The sequence below is a fragment of the Podarcis bocagei genome (assembly GCF_964188305.1).
Source record: "Podarcis bocagei genome assembly, chromosome: 3".
Taxonomy (NCBI): Eukaryota; Metazoa; Chordata; class Lepidosauria; order Squamata; family Lacertidae; genus Podarcis; species Podarcis bocagei.
In genome coordinates, this window is record NC_138127.1 from 2,513,085 (window position 1) to 2,535,062 (window position 21,978).

The window sequence follows — 21,978 nt, forward strand, 5'->3', positions numbered from 1 at the left end:
GAGTGCATTGCTCTTTCTACAGACACTGGCAAATGAACTGAAATTTGCAACATGGCTTAGAGTTCTGAAACTTAGAGCACACAAATAAGACTTTTGTAAAATCTTGGCTGGCAAACTTAACCCAAGGAACAGAACTGTTAACCCCTTGTGAATTTTCCTGCCAAGCATACCCTTTTGAGTTAATATATCAATTTGTTCTGTGCAATCGCTGCCGTCTTTGTTATCTCTTCTCTTAACAGGTGAGCTTTTGCCAGAACGTCTTGTGCCTTGGTTGAGCCTCTGCATCCCTATGATGGGGACCCAGATTGGACCCAGATGCCCAGACATCGCTCCAGCCTTGTTGGAAGGGACCCAAGATGCCCAGCGAGCGCCCACCAGACGACCCGACGCCCACCAGACTACAGCCCTGCTCACGTCACTCCGGAAGCTGACGTTTTGCACGGCTCAAGAATCCAGCATGGATTGAAAGAGGACATTTTCACATTTTCTTTCCTTTCCTTAACTGAACTTTATTGAAGGTACCTGGGCCTGGTTTGCTTTACGCCACCCCTGCAGAGGAGGGTGTCTAGTGGGTCTTTTCTTTCAGCGTAATTACACCCCAGCCCACTCTCTAGCACTTACCTAAGCCCCTCCCCGTGCATGCAATGGCTCAAATACGACTGTGGGTCCCCGTGCTGGTATTTACCACTCACAGTGACCAGACAACTGCTGCAATCGTGGAGGGCCCACCACACATATAATAAGTGGATTCAGGTTGCTGAGATGGTTGCGTTCTCTGCAAATCGGACCAATTGTGCCGTCTACACTCTGGCCCCTGTAGATGCTCTGGGAGGAATGCCACTCCTCCCTGTGCCTTGGAATGAATCCTTGGTTACAACTCCACTTGTTGCCTTCCAGCCTCTGGGCAACCATTCTTCTTTATGGAATCATTCCGTCCCTTTCCAGGTTCACAGGATCACTGGCTGCCTTTGTGTCAACAAATCAAATGACGCAAGTGACGGCCTGCCTGGCCCGCTTGCTGACAGGCACCACATCTGCCCATGGTCAGGACGTTTACTGGGTGTGTGGCAGGAAGGCCTATCATGCCCTCCCAAGAGGATGGTATGGGGTCTGTTTTCCAGCCTACTTAATACCCCCCATGTGGATTCCTGACCAGATTGCCTCTGCACCCCCTAGAAGGAGGCGTTCGGCTGACCTGGCAACACTTGCAGGTGGCAGCTCCCAAAATTGGGGCAAAAATCAGTGGCCTCCGGAAAGGATACTGGCCCATTATGCTCCAACCTCATGGAATCGGGGAGAGAAAATCTCTGGGGCAAGGGGGCCGATCTATAACTTTAACCGCATAATCAGGCTCCAGGCAGTGGTAAAAATTGTGGCCAATGCCACAGCCACCGCCCTCCGCCTTGTTGCCACCCAGCTAGATGAAACCCGAACGGCTATTCTCCAATTGCATTTGGGAATGGACTTCATTTTAGCTAAGCAAGGAGGTTTTTGTGCTGCCCTGAACCTGACAGGTGGAGCATGTTGCTTCAACATTTCAGACCATGGCGAGGCTATCCGTGATCTGGCAGCAAGAATTGAAAAGGTAGCACATGTCCCTGTACAAACCTGGGAGGGCTGGGATATGTCTTGGTTGGACGGCATCTTCCCAGGTGGATGGATGGGGAGAATATTTACTATGGTGATAGGTCCAATTATGCTTCTATTGCTTTTCTGCTTCTGTATGCCCTGCTTGATGCAATGTATGCAAAATATGATGGAGAAGATGATGTCTCGCATGATGGGACCTCGCGTGCTTGCTTTCATAAGAGATTATAGACCCCTACCCCAGAACGAACCTAAGTATTAGGTTGTTCATAAGAAGAGGAGGGAGTGAAGGGAGAGGGAAGGGTTGCTTTCTATATTTTATACCTAAGAAGGATCTTCATATATACCTAAGAAGGATCTTCATATTCTCTGTAAGTTAATTTCTGAGCTAAGGGCCCCTCAAGGAATGCAAGATAAGACAGAGACTGTAAGCCAGAAATAGCCTCGCTTTAGGAATGCAAGATAAAAAAAGACACAGACGGGAGGAGACGGGAGGAGACAGGGGGATGAAGGACGCTTAGAAAGAACAATAGGGAGGGCTGTTTTAGAAGGCTATAGACATGCTAAAAATAAGTTGAAAACTTTTTCGGGAGGGCGTGGGGAGGAGGGAGAGAGCCCACTCAAGGTATAAGAAAATCTGCAGAGGGGTATTTTCTGGGCAGTCAGTTTTTCCAGAATTTATTCTGCTGGCTGTCTCCTGTGCACAGAGAATAAAACTGCTTTCCTCCAAAGAAGGATCTTTCCTGGTGTTTACTTTTACTCTCTCTCTGGATCTGAGGACGCGGGCCAACGATTCCCTGGCATGGACTAGGCTCAGCCTACACTTTAGTGAATGAATTTGTTTGACCGCAGTGATACATTACAAGGTCAGACACAAAGGGTAGTCCAAAACTTTCACTGCTTAATAAGAATGTGCACTACAGTACTGAAAAATAAGTTTCCAGGGTAGAAGATTAATCACTTTTCAGGTCAGCATTCAAGCACTCCCCAACAACTCTTAGCCTGTATTCATTACCTGCATTTCAGCAGGTATATTAAAGCCAATGGCCTTATTCTTCCATATATTTAGTGAGTTCCCTTCACTGGCACAGATTTCCTTTCTTTCTTTTTCTTCCAGTTTGGCTTCTAGTCTTCTATCAGGAACAACAACTCTCCTGCTTTCTGATAATCTATTTCTGCCCTTATCTGAAAAAGCTTCCTTCTGCCTTCTTCATATGAAAATGTGACGTCTTGTAAATTATGTTGTTCAGCCATCCTGACACATTATTTTAATGCTGACCTTTGTAAAAATCCAGTGAATGAATATTAACAAGCCTCCCTCTATCAGAAAATTAATTTAACGGCATGCATAGTTATTGTGAGCATCCCTTGGCAGCGGTGATAAAATGTTTAGAGTGGGAACAGAAATGCAAACATGGTATGATGGAGCTACATAGCAGCAGCTGGAAATGTTTGCCCTATGCTGTTGCTTTTGGTAGCTTGTCATGTTTCTGGGAAGTGCCCCTATAATCAATATCACCACCGTTAAGGAAAGGACTTAAGATCTGATCTGGAAGCTTGAATGATCTCCAGCATGCATAATTACTTGATCAAACATGGTACTGTAAAGGCACATCCAAAAGAGACACCATTCTAGAATGTTTCCACAAGGAAATAAGGTACAGTAGTTTGAAATTCAGTTTGATCCGAGATACAGGGCATGAAAACACATGAGGTGGTCTAAGTGTCCAAATATGGCATCTCCTGTTACAATGGGTTAGTTTGGAAAATATCATCTGGAGAACTTGCCAACAACAGTCCTTGAGACATATAACTTACATTTAAGGCTCTAAACCCCATCGTAGAAACAAATGTCTACAAATACCAGCATAGCCTTGCAATTGCTTTGACTTATTTTGTTACAGTGGGGAAATCACTTACATCACTTTTTAATTTTAATTTGGAAACTCATTGAAAGGCTATTTTACTAAACTCCTTTAATATAGAGTGATAGACCAATTCAGAAAGTTTCTTATTTCACAACTTTTTTTTTTAGTTTTACTCACTCTAGCCCTTTAAAGAGCCCTTCCCATTGCCAAATAGCTAAGAAAGTTAATACAATTTTTTTCACTTGACACAGTTACAGGGGCAGATAATGGAATGATTTGCTTCCATCTATGATCTTGCTCTTTATCCAAAAAGCTCTCCTGCAATTTTTGCAGTTTCTTCTGCAGTTTTGCAGTTTCTTCTAGAGCTTGGCTTTACAAACACATGGGCTAGGATTATTTAATCTTAGTAACTAACCCTGATCTTTATTATTTGCCTCCTTCCTGCAATTACATGGACAGATTTTCTTGGTAACATTTTCTGGCCTAGCAGGAGCTCAAGTGGATCCATTATCTATTCCAGTCCCATTTCTCTTTGCAGACATTTGTTACAATTTATTGCTTGTTAAATCTTAAAGCTGCATTTTTATCACTCTCTTAAGAAAAATTTGCAACAATTTATTAATTACTATCATTCATACAAAATGAATCCAGAATTACTGCTGCTAGCTATCGAAATCGCATAACTCGATAACTCATAAATTTTAAACAGTCCCATTAAAAAAATATTGGTGAAAATGTTGTGTGTGTGTAAGTATACATAATACCAAAGAAGGATTTTAAATTCTCATTCATATATTTCTTTATATGAGATAAGGAAATGTACAGAATTATTATATATGAATATTTAATGTAACTACCCATCCAACATTGAGAATGTTTAATATGAGCATCATTCATTTTAATTTATGTATGGCTATGCTACAAATGCACTCTTTCATCTAAAACTAGGATGAAATCTTCAGATGTATTTATCATAATAATTAGGGAGCCACATTGAACCAAAACCTGGGGGGGGGCTGTATTTTCTTCCCCCTAAGCTAGAACAGAATCTGAACTTTTATCTGAAAGTCTCTGGCCCAGAACAAACTTGCCAAATGCTCCATTTCCAATAAGATATATCCCACAATATGTAGTCATGACCAATAGTTTTAAAAGAGAATCAGAAAAAATCATGGAAGATGAGGCTATTGATGCCTGCTAGCCACAGTGACTATGCTCTACCTCCATCGTCAAAGGCAATATGCCTTTCATTGCCTGTTGCTGGGAACTGCAAGAGGGAGAAATGCTGTTGTGCTCTGGTCCTGCATGTAGACTTCCCATTGACATCTGGCTGGCTGCTATAAGAACAGGATCCTTCGCCTAGATGGGCCTTTTTCCGGATCCAGTAAAGCTCTTCTTCTGTTCTTCCTCCCTCCTGAATGTTGCTTTGCGTGTTCTGGCTGAAGTCGTAGGCTTCCTCCAAGCTCTCCCTGATGTCCCTTGAGTTCAGTACATTTGGAAAGTGAGGCAGCGAGGAGGGATCAGGGCAGAGGAGGGTTCAAAATGTATGAGTCGGTGATAGGGAAGCTTCCTGACTGTGTCATATTCCCAGTGGATTTAATGAGGAATACAGTCAGGTTTAGTGGTCAAGATCAGTCAGAACTGATCCAGTTTTAAATCTGATTACTTTTGGATCTCTAGCACAGTGTTTCCCAACCGGTGTTCCGCGGCACACTACTGTGCCGTGAGACATTGGCTGGTGTGCCGTGGGAGGGAGGCGGGCGAGTCGGGCGGCGAGAGGCGGCGGCGGCGAGGATCCGCATCGAGCCGGGGGCGGCTCCGCGGTGGTGGTGCCGAGCGGCGGGGCAGCGCGCGCAAAAGGGAGGAGCGCGAGACAGCGGAGGAGGAGGAGGCCGGCATGTCCGGGCAGCAGCAGCAACAGCAGCAGCAGCAACTCCCGCCGCCGCCCCCTCCTCCGCCCGCTATCGCCGCCACCACCACAACAGCCGCCGCCGCCTCAGCTGCCGCCGTCCCTCAGTCCCTCGCTCTGCTGCCTCCTCCCACCCCGGCAAGGGGGAGGGAAAAAACTTTCACTTTTGTGCGTCCCTCCCGGCGTGACGCTGCGCGCTGACGTCACGGGGCGGGGCTTTAATGGTGGTGTGCCGCGAGATTTTTTTCCGGTAAACAGGTGTGCCGTTGCCCAAAAACGTTTGGGAAACACTGCTCTAGCAGATGCCTGGGAAATGAATCCAGATTGATGGACCTTTTCGTTGGAACGGGGGAAACCTCCCATCGTTACTCGCAAAATGTGAATGGTGTTTTGTAATTATTATGTTGAGGTTTTTTTAAAAAAATGGTTCACAAAACAGAAACTTACTACCTAGCATTCAGAGAGGAGCAACATGGTGCAACGTCAGTGGCTGTTTCGTGTAGGAAAAACAACCTCATAACAAGCCAATTTGGAGCTAAAATGCAGCTGAGGGTGGTTAGCTAGGGGTCAGCAACCTTTTTCAGCAGGGGGCTGGTCCACCGTCCCTCAGACCATGTGGTGGGCCGGACTATATGGGGGGGGGGGGAATGAATGAATTCCTATGCCCCACAAATAACCCAGAGATGCATTTTAAATAAAAGGACACATGCTACTCATGTAAAAACACGCTGATTCCCAGACCGTCCATGGGCTGGATTGAGAAGGCGATTGGGCCTCATCTGGCCCCCGGGCCTTAGGTTGCCTACCCCTGGTGGTTAGCCCTTTCTCCTGCCACTTTTCCAATGAAAATGCCCCCAATGTATTCCTCCCTTCATGAAAGTACCAGGTGTAAGTTTGCAAGAATTAAATATATGCCTGGAACCCAGAAAGGAAGTTGTTTAAGGAAGATTTTGTTGTGGCAAGGTGGTCTGTAGGAACAGATTAAACATACTCCCTTTCTGCTGTCCCCCCCCCCCCGTTCCAAAGCTGTTTTTCCCTAAACGCAGTTGAGCTTGTGCTCCACCTGTTTGTGTGTAATGTGTAGCTCCACCTTCAGCCTTATTTCCACAAATTGAATGAGCATAATGTATATCTCTTGTGTCCCTCTTCCCACTGATGCCAGCAGTTTACACCCACAATTTACTGGCATAAAATCTAATGAGGAACAGAATATATAATAGATGCTTTATATAGAGGGTTTAGAGGGTTGCTATATTCTTCTGTTTCAGATGCCATTGTTGAAATCAAAAGGAAACATCCTGCCAAGGTCCAGAGATTCAAAAATAGCTTGTCTTTGCATAATTTGTCTTATGCAGCTGGTGTAATTTTGCATAATCCAGTTCTCCTTTATCTAAAATTGATATTCAATCTGCAATTAAAGTTCTACATTCCAGTCCTGTTACATAGCTTAGGACTTGCTCTTTGTTAAATTACAAGTACCCAGATATTTGAAAACACTGAAGAAATAGAAAAGAATGGTTTAAATTGTTAAAATCCTTTATTTCGCTCTCAGATCTTAATTAGCTGTCTTATTTGGTGTTACCATTTTTTGCCATTGTGTTTTATTTTGGTTTTTGCTAATGTTTTATTTAAAAGATAAGTCAATCTGACTGAAAAAGACAGTTAGGTAATATGAACAATTGCAGGCTCAGTTTCAACATAACGTGCTTACGTAAATAGGAAATTTCAATATCAACTTAGTGCAATAGCTACTAAAATGCTTATAAAAGGGCTTAATAACAAATATGTTTACTTTGAATTACCCATAACTCCAGAAAACATGTGAACATAGACACCATTAATCAACTGTTTTTCATAATTCCAGTGCTAACAGTTGGAAGTTACATAACATGCTCTAGCTGAGACGCAGAGTTTAGGAATCACTCAGTAAACTGGTCTTAAACACAAAGCAAGGTAAAGACTATTTAGCTCCTATGTTTCAATGAGACAAACAATGTGATTGTTTTGGAACTGGATTTGAAGTTATTGGTTCCCATCTAGTTAAAGTCACCTGTGCTTAATAGTGCACTCCTATTCATGTCTACTCAGAAGTAAGTCTCCTTTAGTTTAATGCAACTTACTTCTGAATATACATTTATGGGATTGCACTGCCTCACTAAAAACAACGGAATAAGTTACTCATTCACAACTAACTTTGGTCCAATTGCCTTTAGGATTTTATCACAGATAATACAATTGTTAACACAACTTTGGTGGCATGCTGTGGCAGGGAAAAGACTATCTATTAAGTTTCTGAGATTGGCAGCAGCTGGGAAGGTGAATGGGGTTGCCCATTATGTGAATGTTAATTGTTAATAGGAAGCAATTCTCTTTATTTGTCATTGGCTTTGAATATTCATGAATTGTCAGCTAAGCCACATATGCAACTAAATGTGTGATCCTTATACTAATGGCATGTGCAGTAAAACAACTCTATAGCACCCTGTCATCCCAAATTGAGATATTCTATTTATTTGGATTATAATAGCTCATGGAATGCGCAAAGGTGAGCAGGCAACAACCTTTATGAGAATTCTTATAAAATGGGGAATACACTGCTAAAACATTTGCCAGAATATGAAAAGTGGGAAAAGTGAATACAATCTTTTCCACTTCCATTTTCAACTCTGTGACAGGTAGTAGCTCCAAACAACTATTTAGTTGTGCAGAGATTCTAATATGCAGTAGCCATGCATATAGCCTAGTTTGTGCTGATCAAGACACAAGTTCTCTTAAGAAGAATATATGAATATAATAAATAAGGAAGGCTATGGGTTCTTATCCAATGAAGTCACTTCATTCTCACAAGGATGTCTGCTTATGCAACAAAGCTTCTCCCCCCTCTCCTCCTCCCCTGCACCCCCAAAACCTGTTCTGGGAGTTCCCCAACCCTCCAGAGCAGATTATGAGGGGTCTTTGGGGATAAAATAAAAAGTTATGTTGTGCAACAGGAAGTCCTTGTGTGAATGATATGACTTTAAATCATTATTGACCAGTGTATTCTATAATGAATTAAAGCTGATCTACATAATTAAAAATGGCTGATTATTTAATAAAATGCTATAAGCTGCTACATTTTGTTAGTGTACTTTAAGAAACAAGAATAGCTTAACCAAAGACAATGCATTTATCCAATGAATTTGCATCATATTAAATATTAAAGTTTAGAAATTTCACAGAATCCTTATATAAATAAATGCTGTAAAACTATATTATGAAGCACTCATATCTTAGTATATCATTGTACAGGACTTTTATTATTAAAACCTTTTAAACCAAAAAATATTTATAACATACAGTATATATAATGTACTAAAAACTGTAAATGGTTTTGGTTCAAAAAGTGCTTTTTAAAACATGGTATATTGAACTATTTCAAATATGGATGAAGTTGTTTTGGCTTAGCTTTCTTTGATAATCCAACTCTTAAAGGACCACGACATGTTTTAAGAGGCTGTACTCTTACAATTCCATCCAATAAAAAATCTCCTGTATAAAAAAATATGAAACTGCATTATGAAAACTGAAAGCACTTTGTATGTGTAGCCCTGTCTCACCATAGTTTCTCATTATGAGAGTTTGAAGTTTTTCTTAGTCCAAGCCAAATCAAGGCTGCAGAATTATGAATACCACCACAACAATAAATATATGTATATTTTGGTGTGCATCATGGGCACCTATTGTACAGTATCCAAGAGAAATAATACAATCTTCTTCTTCTTCTTACCTAGATCAAATACTGATATTGTAATTTCCAACATTAATATTGTGGTGATAATTACAATTCTTACATACTATATGCATTAGTATATCTACAATATTATTATACATATACAGTCCAAGTTTCCTAAAGTAGCCGGTACATAAACAGATTCATGCAGCAATTCATATAACTGTACACAAACACTTATATTTACAAAATTGTGCTACGGAAATATAGTACTGCAGAGGGCTTGACTGTTCTACACGTATTATACATATAATGTGCCTATTGCTTGTGTATGATTTTGAATATAATTAGCCAGGCTTTCTCTTTTTATAATAATAATAATAATAATAATAATAATAATAATAATAATAATAATTTATTTATACCCCACCCATCTGGCTGAGATAATGCACGAATGACTCTGACATAAGCAATCATTCAAGAGGTGGTCCAACAACCACAATGCTCAATCAAGTCAGATCTGCCAAATTCCATGTATAAATTCATTTTAAAAGCATTCCTTCCCCCATCCTTAGATAGAAGAGGAAAATGGAATTTTAGCCCTCACTTCTCTGATTTTTCCTCCAGATCCCCCATCCCACAGTTGCTTTTAGCTTCATGGGCAGAAAACCACAGGGGGGGGAGAGGAATGGAAGATAGGAATATGACACAGAGAAGAGCTGTCATCAGGAGAGTGTTGTTATCTGGCCCACAGTACTAATTAGGTGAGGCACAGGTCCCAGATTGGCACACAATGCCCTCCCCCCCAAAAAAAAGACCACACTGACCTGCCCCACACAGTATGAGGCAGATTATTAATAATAATAATAATAATAATAATTGTTTGTTTGTACATACATATATACATACCCCACCCATCTGGCTGAGTTTCCCCAGCCTCTCTGGGAGGCTTCCAACAGAATATTAAAAACACGATAAAACACCTAACATTTAAAACTTCCCTTCAGATGTCTTCTAAAAGTCAGGTAGTTGTTTATTTCCTAGACATCTGATGGGAGGGCATTCCACAGGGTGGGTGCCACTACCGAGAAGGCCCTCTGCCTGGTGACTACAATGATGTGACGACAACGGAACTATTGGGAGCTTAAAGTTAACCTCCAATTGTTCCTATTCAAGCTGGGTTCACTGATGGAGCTGATCAGCTGATCTCTGCTTTCAGAAAGTCCTATTTTGATTGGGGGCACTAAGGAATCCCGTAGCCTAGTGCAGCTAAGAGGGCTCACTGTCAGTGCAAATCAACCAATTGATGTTGTCAGAGAGACCTGCTTTCTCTGTTTGCAGATGCAGTGTGAATCCAAACCATGGCTGCAAGCAGACTTCAAAAGGCTGAAATTGCCAATCAGGGAACAGAATCTGGGCAGAGGAGCCCTCAGGCAGGGCTGCCCAATTATGAATAACGCTGATTGCTTTATTATTTAGGCTAATTTTTCTCCTGAAAAGTTTGTACTTTGGCTCATATTGTAAAAAATATCTAATGGAGGAGCAAATACAGTTGACCAAAATGTAGCAAAATAGAGAAGACATTAACCATTTTTATATTCACTCCATATATTTCATACCTTTTTTGTCATTTCGGTGAGCAAAATATGCTTCATTTTCTACCATTGAACCTGGAACACAAACAAGACGAACAATCCCATATTGCAAAATGTCTACTTGCTGTGATTTACATTGAAATATAAATATAAGGTAACAACTTTTCTATGGTAAATAACTAAAATCAGAATAATTTACCTCTTTCATTTCTTAAATCGCAGCTTCTTTCTTCCATAAATGTATGAGGTACAAATGCTGGGCTCCAAGTGAAAGGTTGTTTACAAGGAGAATCGCCATGTTCTTAAATGTAAAAAATAAACTCACAATTAGTATTATATTTATTTTTTAAAGTTGAACTGGTGTTTTGCTCTAGCAAATGCACACTGCACATTACACAGCAAAGTATGATGCCCTGCCAGATAACCTTTTGATGCCTTTAATCAGTTATCAGGACCAGAAACAGCACATTGAACCTCCAGACAGCTTCCCGGTCACCAGTACCCTGACCCAGTCTACTCCTGATGCCTACACTTCCCCTATATTTACCATATCTACTCAAAAGTAAGGACTACTGAATTACTCCCAAGTAAGCCGGGATGGGAATGCAACCTTAGTGTCATTCTGTGACACTGTTGAAATCTTAAATGGTGTCCTTCAGCCACGTGACACTGCTGCCAGCTGTCACTTCTGCCCGGTAAGTTGGCCTGGACCAATAGAGAATGGGTCCCACCAAAGCCCCTCAAGCCTGAAACCAGCCCTACTAGTTACTTTGAAAATGTCATCTGTATTAGCACATTCAGAAAGGTCTGACACATCCTTTTCCTCTTGATTCACATGCAACAGAAGGCCAATTCAACTATGTGATCATACTGCATAATAATATAGTTACCTTGAGAGGGTGCATAGAACATTTCTTCATCTGTTACACTCGAAGGACAGTGGTCATGTGGTACTTCTTGCTCTCCAGGACTTTTTATCACTGTGTTCTTAAATAAACTTTGTTCATTCTGAGTTGGCTTCATCCCAGTTGTATGCTTTACAATAGTACTGTTCACAGTACTACCAGTAGTGGTGAAGGTCGCATTCGCTTTATTTTCAAAAATATTTCTGGAGTCTTCATCTAGTATGCTGTCAGAATGATTAAATACAAGGGGATCTTTCTCCAAAAAATTTCTGTCCCCACATTTCCACATTTCTTTTTCCACATTTTCCTTACTAATTTCATTAAACATGAAAAGCTCTTCCAGTACCAGATCAAATTGATTTTTCAGTTCAAACTCGTGCGTGCTTTTAATTTCAGAAGATAAATGCTTTTCTATGGCATCTTCAAAATGGCCTTGTTTCATTGTGCATGAAGTCATTGTTAATGTGTCTTTAGAACTAACCCTTTCCCCACATCCATAATTGAAACATAGCGTAGTTATATTCTGAGGTTGATTTCTTTTGCTTACATAACTCTGCTCAAAAGTTGAATTTTCTTTCTTATCCACATCTTTGGCATTTTGTTTCACAGATGCTAGCTCTGGATTATGTGTGCTGTTTAGTAAAATACTTTTTTGAAGCAATAAATTCAGATTTTCTACTTTTTTAACTATAGGATGTTTCAAGTTCTTAGAGATTCTAGAACTACAAACAGGGTATGGTAAAACACTATTATTATTTTCAAATACAAAGCCACTTAGTTTTCTTCTTTTTCCATGCCGGGAAATCTTGTAACTCTGAGCTTTGACACTCACTGGTCTATTTTGATCTATGCAAATATCATAAGAAACAGTTGAAGTAAAATACTGGTCACCATTATATTTGAGTACATTTCCAGAATTAAGGCCATTAATAGGGAAGTACATGTTGTTGTCTTCACATGTGTGCCTTTGACTATTGTTGTTTATATCTTTGGGATACTTAGAATTTTTACTTTTGCTTTTCTGTTCCAAAAAAGGATTGCAAATTGTATATAACTGAGGGAGAACACAATTAGAAGTCAATGTATCAGAGCCACTGCAAGTTATTCTTTTATCGGGAACAAAATATCCTTTGCTATCTTTTTTATTATTTTCAACATTAAAGATCACATTTTCTATAAATGAAATTTCCTCTGAATCAGTACTGAGGCAAATTTGTTTATATGTGTCAAATGGATAAAAATTGACTTTCATTTCAGTAGAACCACAGTCTTCACAATTACCATTCCTTGTTTTGTTCATCATTGCTCTGCTACAAGTTCTTATATATTCTGGGACACGTTTGCTTTTGCTTGTTTGTGCTTTGCTATGTACTCTTGGAATAAAATGAGAAGCTTTAAATTTTTTAACAGGAAAAGCATTGTTTTCATTGAAGAATTTTCCAGTTCTCTTTTGTATATTTGGTTCCATTGTACTCACCATTGGAAGATTTGATTGTTGAATACTGCACTTCCCAAATTTGAGTGGAGCTGAAGTCAAATAGTTAAATAGTCTGAAGTTTGCTGACAGGTTGTGCACTGTAGGACTACACAACCTTCCCCCCAATAAAGTAGAGCTGCGAAAATCATTCTCTGGGAAAATGTGTTTGTTAGAAATTATAAGTTGCCTTGCCATTTGTTCTTTTTCATTACCAACTACTGAAAAGCTACCATATTCTAGAGTATATCTGGAAAATTCAAAGTGTTCCATGGTACTGGTGCCATTGGATATTTCCCTTTGTTGGGTATTGAGCAGGAAAAAAAGACTGAATATTGAGGCATTCTTTTCAACTGCAGTGCGGCAATCATGTAAAAATAACTCAAAAGCAGCACATTTTACTAATTTGGTATTTACAACTCCACAGCTTCTTGAATAAGATATATACATGTGCTTATATACTTTGTTCCTTCTTAAGTTAGTCTTTGCCAAGGCATTTGTTTGCTTTTTGTGAAATAAAATATTTTCATCCTCACCCACAACATTTTTATATTCATATAAGAACGATCCAGTGTTTGATTTTCTTCCTTTCATGAAATTGCCAGCTAACAAACGTAGCAGTGGGATTTTGTCACTGATGCTTCTGCCATCTGCAACTGGTTTGGGAATATGGTTTTGTTCTCCATGTACATGATGACAACCTGTGCCATTTTCATTAGTTTGAAATGCTGGCACATCTGTAAGTAAATATTCTAGTCTTGCAACAATATTTTCTGCCAAGATATCGTAAGAAAGTATATTTACTGATGGTAACTCAATCTCCTTTGAAATGTTGCCACTGTCTATTGATTTTTCTTTTTCTTTAGCAAAAATGGTCCAAGGTTTAGGTTTTGTGACCAATGAATTAATATTTTCATTAAATTCAGAACCAGAATCTTTTAAATTGCTACAGTAATCATTTTCAAGGGCCCATTTTTCTATGAATGGTGTATTTCCTAACAATCTGGAATGCAAATGGGCATTCATACAAAGTCTAAAACGTAGATACTGTCTTAAGCTGGTTTTTGTGCTGTTTTTCTCTTGCAATTCCAAATCGTTTTGACTAAAATCCCAAGATCCTTCAAGAAAACCTAGATGTGTGTCTGGTGATTTCTTATCTGCATAGCATAAACTTTTTAGCAGCTGCCTCTGCTCATTTGAGCTCACTTGACTATCTGTTTTGAGTTTCTTTGGTAATGGTTCTTCCATCTCTTCTGATATGGATAGAAGTGTTTGTAAACTTTCCATGTTCAGTTCTGAGTAACAAAACTTGATGAGACCTGTTCTGAAATTTAAACCAACTTATAATTAAAATTATGCAAACTATTTGTGTATTTTAAGCATTAGCAACATACATTTAACAAAATGCATTTTGAGTAACATGGTGCTCTCTTATTCATGTTTATCATTTTTCCATATGAGACAATAGCAATGACATCATTTTCATTTGATCTTCAGTTACCATAGGTTTGTGCTAAAAGATGAAAAATATAATTACAGAGCTTTTAAAGAAAAGTACTAAACATAGTTACTTGGAATAAGAGGCCACACATTTAAAGTAAACTTATTTCCCCATAAATTTGCTTAGGGTCACAGCACTAGGCATGATTCATTTCTTGAAAAAAGAAAAAAGCAATGATCAGTATTTCAGTCATTCAGCATGGTAGGCTTTACTTCTCTTTACTTTTTTACATTTTCAGAACAGAAATATACAGTAGTTCCAGTGGTTTTTTTTAGGGGGGAGCTAAAGGGTATGCAGTAACAGCACATCTTTTTTGATGTTAAAAAGTGTGGCCCTTACTGTAACAACTTCATGGTGAGTACCGGCAACTATTTTTCTCGAAAAAAAGCCCTGAGTGGTTCCACCACTATTCATCTTAATTTAAGTTTGGAGTGAGGGATATCCCAGAGTACTCTCTAATGTGGAGAAAGCCATAGTTTTTTGCAATAAACAGAGGGCACAGCTGCAAATAAAACGTTTTAAATATGTTGTAAAGTGCAATATACAAATGTGACACTAGATGGTGTCAGTGAGCTACGCAAAATTCAATGTGTTTTTCAAAACTTTTTTTTAAGCACTTCCATGACATTTTTTATATTTGTGTGGATTCCACCAGAGAAGGCCACACATAGTTCCCATATTGCAATAAAAATGGAAGAGAGTCTTCCCATTACTGATCGGTGTAGCTACTATAGTAACATGGAGTGGGCTAGAACTGCATACCCCATGTAAAAGGTAAAGGGACCCCTGACCATTAGGTCCAGTTTTGGCCGACTCTGGGGTTGCGGCGCTCATCTCGCTTTATTGGCTGAGGGAGCCGGCGTACAGCTTCCGTGTCATGTGGCCAGCATGACTAAGCCGCTTCTGGCAAACCAGAGCAGCGCACGGAAACGCCGTTTACCTTCCTGCCGGAGCGGTACCTATTTATCTACTTGCAGTTTGACATGCTTTTGAACTGCTAGGTTGGCAAGAGCAGGGACCGAGCAACGGGAGCTCACCCCGTCGCGGGGATTCGAACCGCCAAACTTCTGATCGGCAAGCCCTAGGCTCTGTGGTTTAACCCACAGCACCACCCACGTCCCTATACCCCATGTAGATGGTAGCTAATAGCTCTTGGTCACTGTGGGTTGAGAACATCACCAGCACACAATGGGCACTGTTAACCACTTTCTGAAAACAGCCCCAAGTATATTTGCTTAATTCGAATGGGCCTTCTGGCTGATAGCGCTTTTAGCCATTCCCTGCATACTCCATCATGTGTCCCTACTTATGAAACCGGAAAGAGTGCTTCTTCCCATGCTAATCTAACCCACATTTTGAGACTAACAGAAGGTCTCTGTTTCAGATACCTTCAGAAAGTCCTATTTCAGATACTTCCTCTATCAGGGGTGCAGTACTCAGCAATGGAAGAGAGAACTTTTTAGCTGGCTTCAGAACATCCTAGAGTAGCTTTCATGGCACTAATGTTGAAGAATAGTATAAAAATGTTTTAAATACGTAACCTTTCACACAAATCAAGAGTTCAGGAATAACGGTGCTATTACTCTTCAGTCACTGCAAACTTCTGATCCTTCCTCTCTGCAGTTTTGTTTTGCTTTTAAAAAAGAGACATTAAAAAACATTTAATTGCATTGACTGGCTGAGGCATGCATTCTACAATGAAATAAAATGTCCTTGTACTGTAATAACGTAATGCAAGACATATTGAAACCATACTGGGTTGGATTCAGAGTAAGTGTGTTGCACTTAGTTCCTGTTCAATTCAATCGGGCAAGTTAGCGGTGACTAATTTTTCACATCGATTGCAATGGCACAAAGGCGCAACTGATTTGAAGCACAATCTTATGTGTGTTACTGGAAGTAAGCTTCATTTTCTTTTAATGGGGCTTACTCCCTAGTATGTGTGTTTAGGACTACTGCCTCTATCCTGACCTAGCTCATTAGTTATAAATGAATTTAATTAATTAATTAAGCATTAATATTCCGATAGCATTTTAAGAAGCGGTTTCTGTGAAATTATTTGACCCTGAATTCTGGTTCTTCTGATAACATTTGAAAAGTAAACTGCTTGTCTGAAAATGAAATATAACGTTGTTGCACCACTATTTGTCTACTAAAAAAAATCTCAACAACATTTAGGGTGTCCTGGTTTTTACTTTTTGAAATACGGCAACCCTAGAACACCCACATTGTTATGTTACTGTGCTGAGGTAAAAAAAATAAGAGAGAAAGGAACAAGGGAATTCCGCCATGGGGCATTTGTTGTAACACCTTCACTGTTCTCTGGGCTTTCATGGATTCTTGTTACCAAATGCTACTTGTTGCATAGGGTGGCCATATTTCAAAAAGTGAAATTCCTAACACCCACAAAGTTCTTGAGCTTTTTTTTTTTTTTTTAAAGAAGGCCGCAAAACGTCTGCGTTTTCCCTGACATTTTGCCAGTTTGGCAAAATTGTCCACCCCCCCCCCCGCCACCATTTTTATGCCCAAAACCCAGGACATGGCAGGAATTTTCCTGACGTATGGCAAGCCTCTTGTTGCAGAACCTGGGACAATTTAAACCAGCTGCCTCCTCAGCCAGCTCCTTCTCCGCCTCAGAATTGAGGAATTCAGTTTCACCATGTTTTACTTCTATAAGGGCAATGGTGCAGCCTCTGAAGCAAGAACAGAACAAGAATGAAACTCAATCCCCCTCCAAAAACCCAAAACTCAGTGGACAGATTGTGAGGAGGAACCTGCAAAAAATAACCTTTTCAGGCATCATAGCAATTTATTGTGATCACTTCTTGGCAGATGAGGCTAAGAGATTTGGAGCATGATCCCCCCCCCTCTAATTGTGACAGTTCCTGAGTAATATAAAAAATAAATAAATTCCTGAGTAATATAAATGTACCATGAAGATGCCCCCACCCATATTAGTTTGTGGACTAATCTTTTTTTCCATGTAATGTGATTCTTTTTGCATATTTGTGTGCATAGAAATTGAGGTTGCATTACTCTGGAACTAAACTGTCCCTTCCCTTTTTATACACAAAAGTCTACATGCCGATGGTTCAAAATTGAGGCGCTATTATAATGTCGAGTTTGCTTGGTTATTTATATAGTCTCTGAGCATACTTATAGAGAGATAAATATAGAGATAAATATATAGAAGTGCACAGGTAATCCTGGTGTTGCGATGTACAGGAATTGTGGCTTTTAGAAACCGTGTGTACTCTGAGGCCGCGGTGCCCTTTCTGGAAACAGCCAGACTTTACGTCGGTCTTACAAAAAAACTTCCAACTTTTACGTTCCTTCAGACCCTTGACCCCTGTCCTCCCCAAGACTGGAAGTTATGACCTTTCATAGAAAACAATAGCCAGAAATGCAAGATGGCACCGCTAGCTGTGGTCGAGAAACACCTCGCCCACCCGAGGGGGGGGGTCAGCAAAAAGAGGGATTTTATTACTTCTAAGTGGAAGCCAAAATAAAAAAGGGGGGAAAGGGGGTGCATAAAAGCACCCTGAAGATCCGTCTCCAAGCAATGACTGCTCGGGTTATTATTTCTCTGTGTTTCTACTGCCTCCAGCATGAGGACTCATTTAGGCGGGAAAACGCCGTGAGGCGTTTGGCGACACAGGAGGAGGGACAGAAAATGGGGACTTCGCCCTAAGCTGCAATCCTGTACACAGTTACGTGGGAGTTAATCCTATTTAACTCAGTGGGGCTCAAATTCAGATTAATGTGAAACGAAGGCTCTTGTCCCCCCGCCCTTCTGTTCGGAAAAAAATTAAGCGCTAGCACCATCATGGGGTGTGTGTGGAGGGTAATCTTCCCTCTTTCCTCACAAAGAGAAAAGTTGTGACAATTAAGCCCCTGGTTTCTATGTAGTTGTTTTTAAACACAAATTTTATTTTTCTATTACGAACCCCCCCCCCCATAAATCATAAAACCTGACAGGAATGACAAAAAAGTTGGTATTCCCCCCCCCTCCCAATAGTGACCCATTTTTCCTTCATGTTTTTAGCGTCTTTTACTTGGGAGTAATTCTCAGTGGGACTTCCCCCCCAAAAAAGTGGGTAGAAGATGGCCGTTGTAGTTGAGGAGTTTCTCCTCCAATATTTCCTGCCTGGAAGAATCAGCTTGATAGAAAAGCAGGCCTTTCGCTTTCCTTCCATCTTCTCTGTCAGAAGATTTGTTGAAGGGAAACATGGCTTAGGCTGCAAGCCTGTGTCCACTTACTTGAGAGTAAACCACACTGGACCTCTGTGGGACTTACACCCGAGTAAACATTTATAGGATAGGGCTGACTGGGGATTTTGACCGTGTTACTATTGCTCACAGTTCCAAAATATAAAGCTTCCATGTTCTATTTTCTGTGCCCGTTTTATTTATCTTTCTACTTTTGTGCTTCATGTCACATTTTGAAAAAGGGGTGGGGGTGGAGCAGAGAGAACATGTTCATTTCTTTAAATTTAGTTTGGGACTCCCAAATCCCGAATTCAGCTGGTCCAGTATGTAATGTTTATTCACTTAAAACCAAAGATCATTGCATTAATCCTGAACAAATGGCATTCTGCTAAAATAAGTGCCCTCTGAATTTCATTAACAGTAAAAGCCATATCTAGCACATGCCTGATCCTTTAGTGGCTCTCAGCAAAATGCTGTCTGTTTGGATCTGTTTGTGGCCGCATTTTTAATTTATAATGTATTAATAATGAATACGTGGGGTTTCCCCCCCCCCCATATAATACAATTATGCATTTTGCTATTACCAAAGGTATTGTACAAAGCAAGTGGTTAAGGCGTATGTCCATAGAAACAGCTTAGTATCCAGTCGCAGATCCCCTAAAGGCTTTTTGCTGACCTAAGTGAATTAAAGAGGCTGTACCGCTTAAATATGTGTGCTAAATATGTATAATGTACAGATCGGAAGCTGTGGTCTCCTGGAAATGATGGGTTTAATTTTCAGATCTCATGGCCAATAGTCATGGTCAGGGATGGTATAAATTGGGAGTCCAACATTCTGTGGGTCATATTAGACAGGGCAGGATAGAAATATTTTAACAAATTATACAGGGCAGGATAGAAATATTTTAATAAATTAATAAAGCTTGATCAAGGAATACCCACAAGCTGCATACATGCCATTCCCATCAACAGCACTCTATCTTTATTGTTGTATGAATTTTGTGATTTTTCATAAAACACTCTTAGATTTGGATCATTCCTCCGCAAAACAAATTATGTGCCACTTATAAGACAGGGCAGGATATAAATTGAACAAATAAATATCACAGGGATTCTAGAAAGAAATCAAACCTGCGTGAAACAGCGTTCAACGTAGAAATGCAAATTAAACTAAGCAGAATTTTTAAAATATTTTAACTGAAGAAAAACAGAAAATGTAACACACCCAGCAAAAAAATCATTGCAAAGCTTTGTCTTCTTGCACAATTTTAGGTCATATTGTTCTTGACAGGGAGACACAGTATTTTCATGGTGTTTATTCTGTGCTTAAAATTAATTTCTTCAATCAAAGTACACCACAATCTTAGGATTCATGTTTCATTGTGCTGCTTTAGAAAGACCAACCAGCCAGCACTGGTGAAAAGTATTTAGTCCGCAAAGTGCTTTTGGTCTGACGTCGTTTCTCTCGATGGGTTATGTTTGTACTTGCTTATGTTTGGATAAGAGAATAAACTTGAGGTATATCCTCTGGCCTGAACCCACAGATCATGGGGTATTCAATGTGCTGCTCCCCCAAGATGGGCTCACAATACCTATTGTACTTTTGCAAGGTTATCTTATTATTTTTATTGAATTTATATACCACCCTATACCCGGGGGTCTCAGGGCGGTTCACAGAATAAGATCAATATATAAAACCTCAAAATACATAATAAAAATAAAAACAACCCAATAGGTCCCTCCTTGGAATGTCGCATGTAGTTCTTTGGTAATAAAAGAACGTTCAAGTGAATACCGTGCCAGGATTGGGCACATACCTAAGTAGGGTTTTTTTACAAAATATTTAGTAAGTATGTAAGCTCTCTTCTGGCCAAATTACTTAATAAAATAAAAGAAGGGGGATCAGTTATTAGTTCTCGGATACGAACGAGGATTATAGTCTTAGTGAAAGCCAATAAAGATAATTAAGTAGTGGAATTTTATCGCCCTATCTCCCTGGTAACAACTTCACTTCCATGTTTTACTAGCCTCCTAGTGGAACAATTGGTAAATATAGCCTCTAATTACACGCACAAAGATCATGTATGGTTTGTAAGGAAAAGATAAACAGCCTATCTGAAGACAACTTAATACAAGGAAATATACAAACAACCATTAGCAATGCTCCCTTGGGATGCCATTAAGGTGCTTGATAAATTGGAATGGAAGTGTTAATTTGAATTGTTGAAAGAGCGGATATCAGCAATTAGTTTGTGTATCTTATGAGTGCTTGTATCAGAATGGAAAGCAGTGTTTGAAGATTAGAGGAATTGAATGTGTTGAATGGGGCAGCAAAAAAGGCTCCCCCCTCATTATTTGTCCTGGCTAAAGAACCTCTAGCAAAGGGGTTAGAATAAGCCTGACACATAAAAAGGTTGGTATCCCTGAAGAAACAATAGGTATACAGCAAGGTTAGCAAACTAATTTTAAAATATCCGGAGTTCTTCACTTTAATATGAATCCCGATGGTAAAAAGTTACAGGAATCATTGGGTTTTAAAATGGGCACATTCCCAAAAATGTATTGGAGTGATCATTCCTAAAATCTGAAAATTACAAACGTCTAACAAGCAACGAAAGAAAAGCTATATAAATGGTCAAAGGGAACTGTGCCATGATTAAAAATCATGTTGTATTTTCAAACAAGATTGTAGCAGATTGGCAGCCCTAACAAGCAGAAACACTAGGGACAGCATATGTATTTGACAACCTGATGTGTTAGTGTTTCTTAGATACCCTTATGATATATTTATTCTGTATTATACAGGCGTTCTCCCCCCCCCTACTTACACACAAGCAACCCACTTGCGACCATGTACACTAATAATAATAATAATAATAATAATAATAATAATAATAATAATTTATTTATACCCCGCCCTCCCCAGCCAAGGCCGGGCTCAGAGCAGCTATATGGTGGTAGGAAATAAATAAATATTTTAATTCAAATCCGGAAATGGCAGGAGAGAGCTGGAGAGTCCTTGTGGCACATAAAGTTTTGAACCTTCATTTCTGGCCTGGTTGTTTATTCTGGTATTCTAGCATTCCTTTATCATAAAGAAAAGTTCCAGTGCTCTGTGTCTCAGCCCTGATCCAACTGGGCAGGCACAGCAATGTTGTTATTTAAAATTTACAACCCAGTTCTGCCTCAGAATTTGTGAAAAATGGTTGGGAAGGATCACT

At 39.8% G+C, this 21,978-nt stretch overlaps 1 protein-coding gene across 22 annotated transcripts; it reads right to left on the reverse strand.

Annotated features, from left to right (window-relative positions):
- Window positions 1–6,882: 6,882 nt before the first annotated feature.
- On the reverse strand, window positions 6,883–20,099 carry RAD51AP2 (RAD51 associated protein 2). 22 transcript variants are annotated; one of them, XM_081189040.1, is made up of 6 exons: window positions 19,983–20,099; window positions 16,090–16,181; window positions 11,559–14,366; window positions 10,868–10,969; window positions 10,693–10,743; window positions 6,883–8,892 (listed from the first exon to the last, which is right to left on the reverse strand). In XM_081189040.1, the coding sequence occupies exons 3-6, from the start codon at window positions 14,332–14,334 to the stop codon at window positions 8,774–8,776; spliced, it is 3,048 nt and encodes a 1,015-aa protein (XP_081045166.1). In that variant the 5' UTR covers window positions 14,335–14,366; window positions 16,090–16,181; window positions 19,983–20,099; the 3' UTR covers window positions 6,883–8,773. The 22 variants fall into 22 exon arrangements, with proteins under 22 accessions (XP_081045166.1, XP_081045165.1, XP_081045170.1 ...); XM_081189039.1 differs by lacking the exon at window positions 19,983–20,099 and adding an exon at window positions 19,342–19,457; XM_081189044.1 differs by lacking the exon at window positions 19,983–20,099 and adding an exon at window positions 19,342–19,457 and having other exon boundaries at window positions 11,559–14,371; window positions 15,937–16,181.
- Between the last annotated feature and the right edge of the window lie 1,879 nt (window positions 20,100–21,978).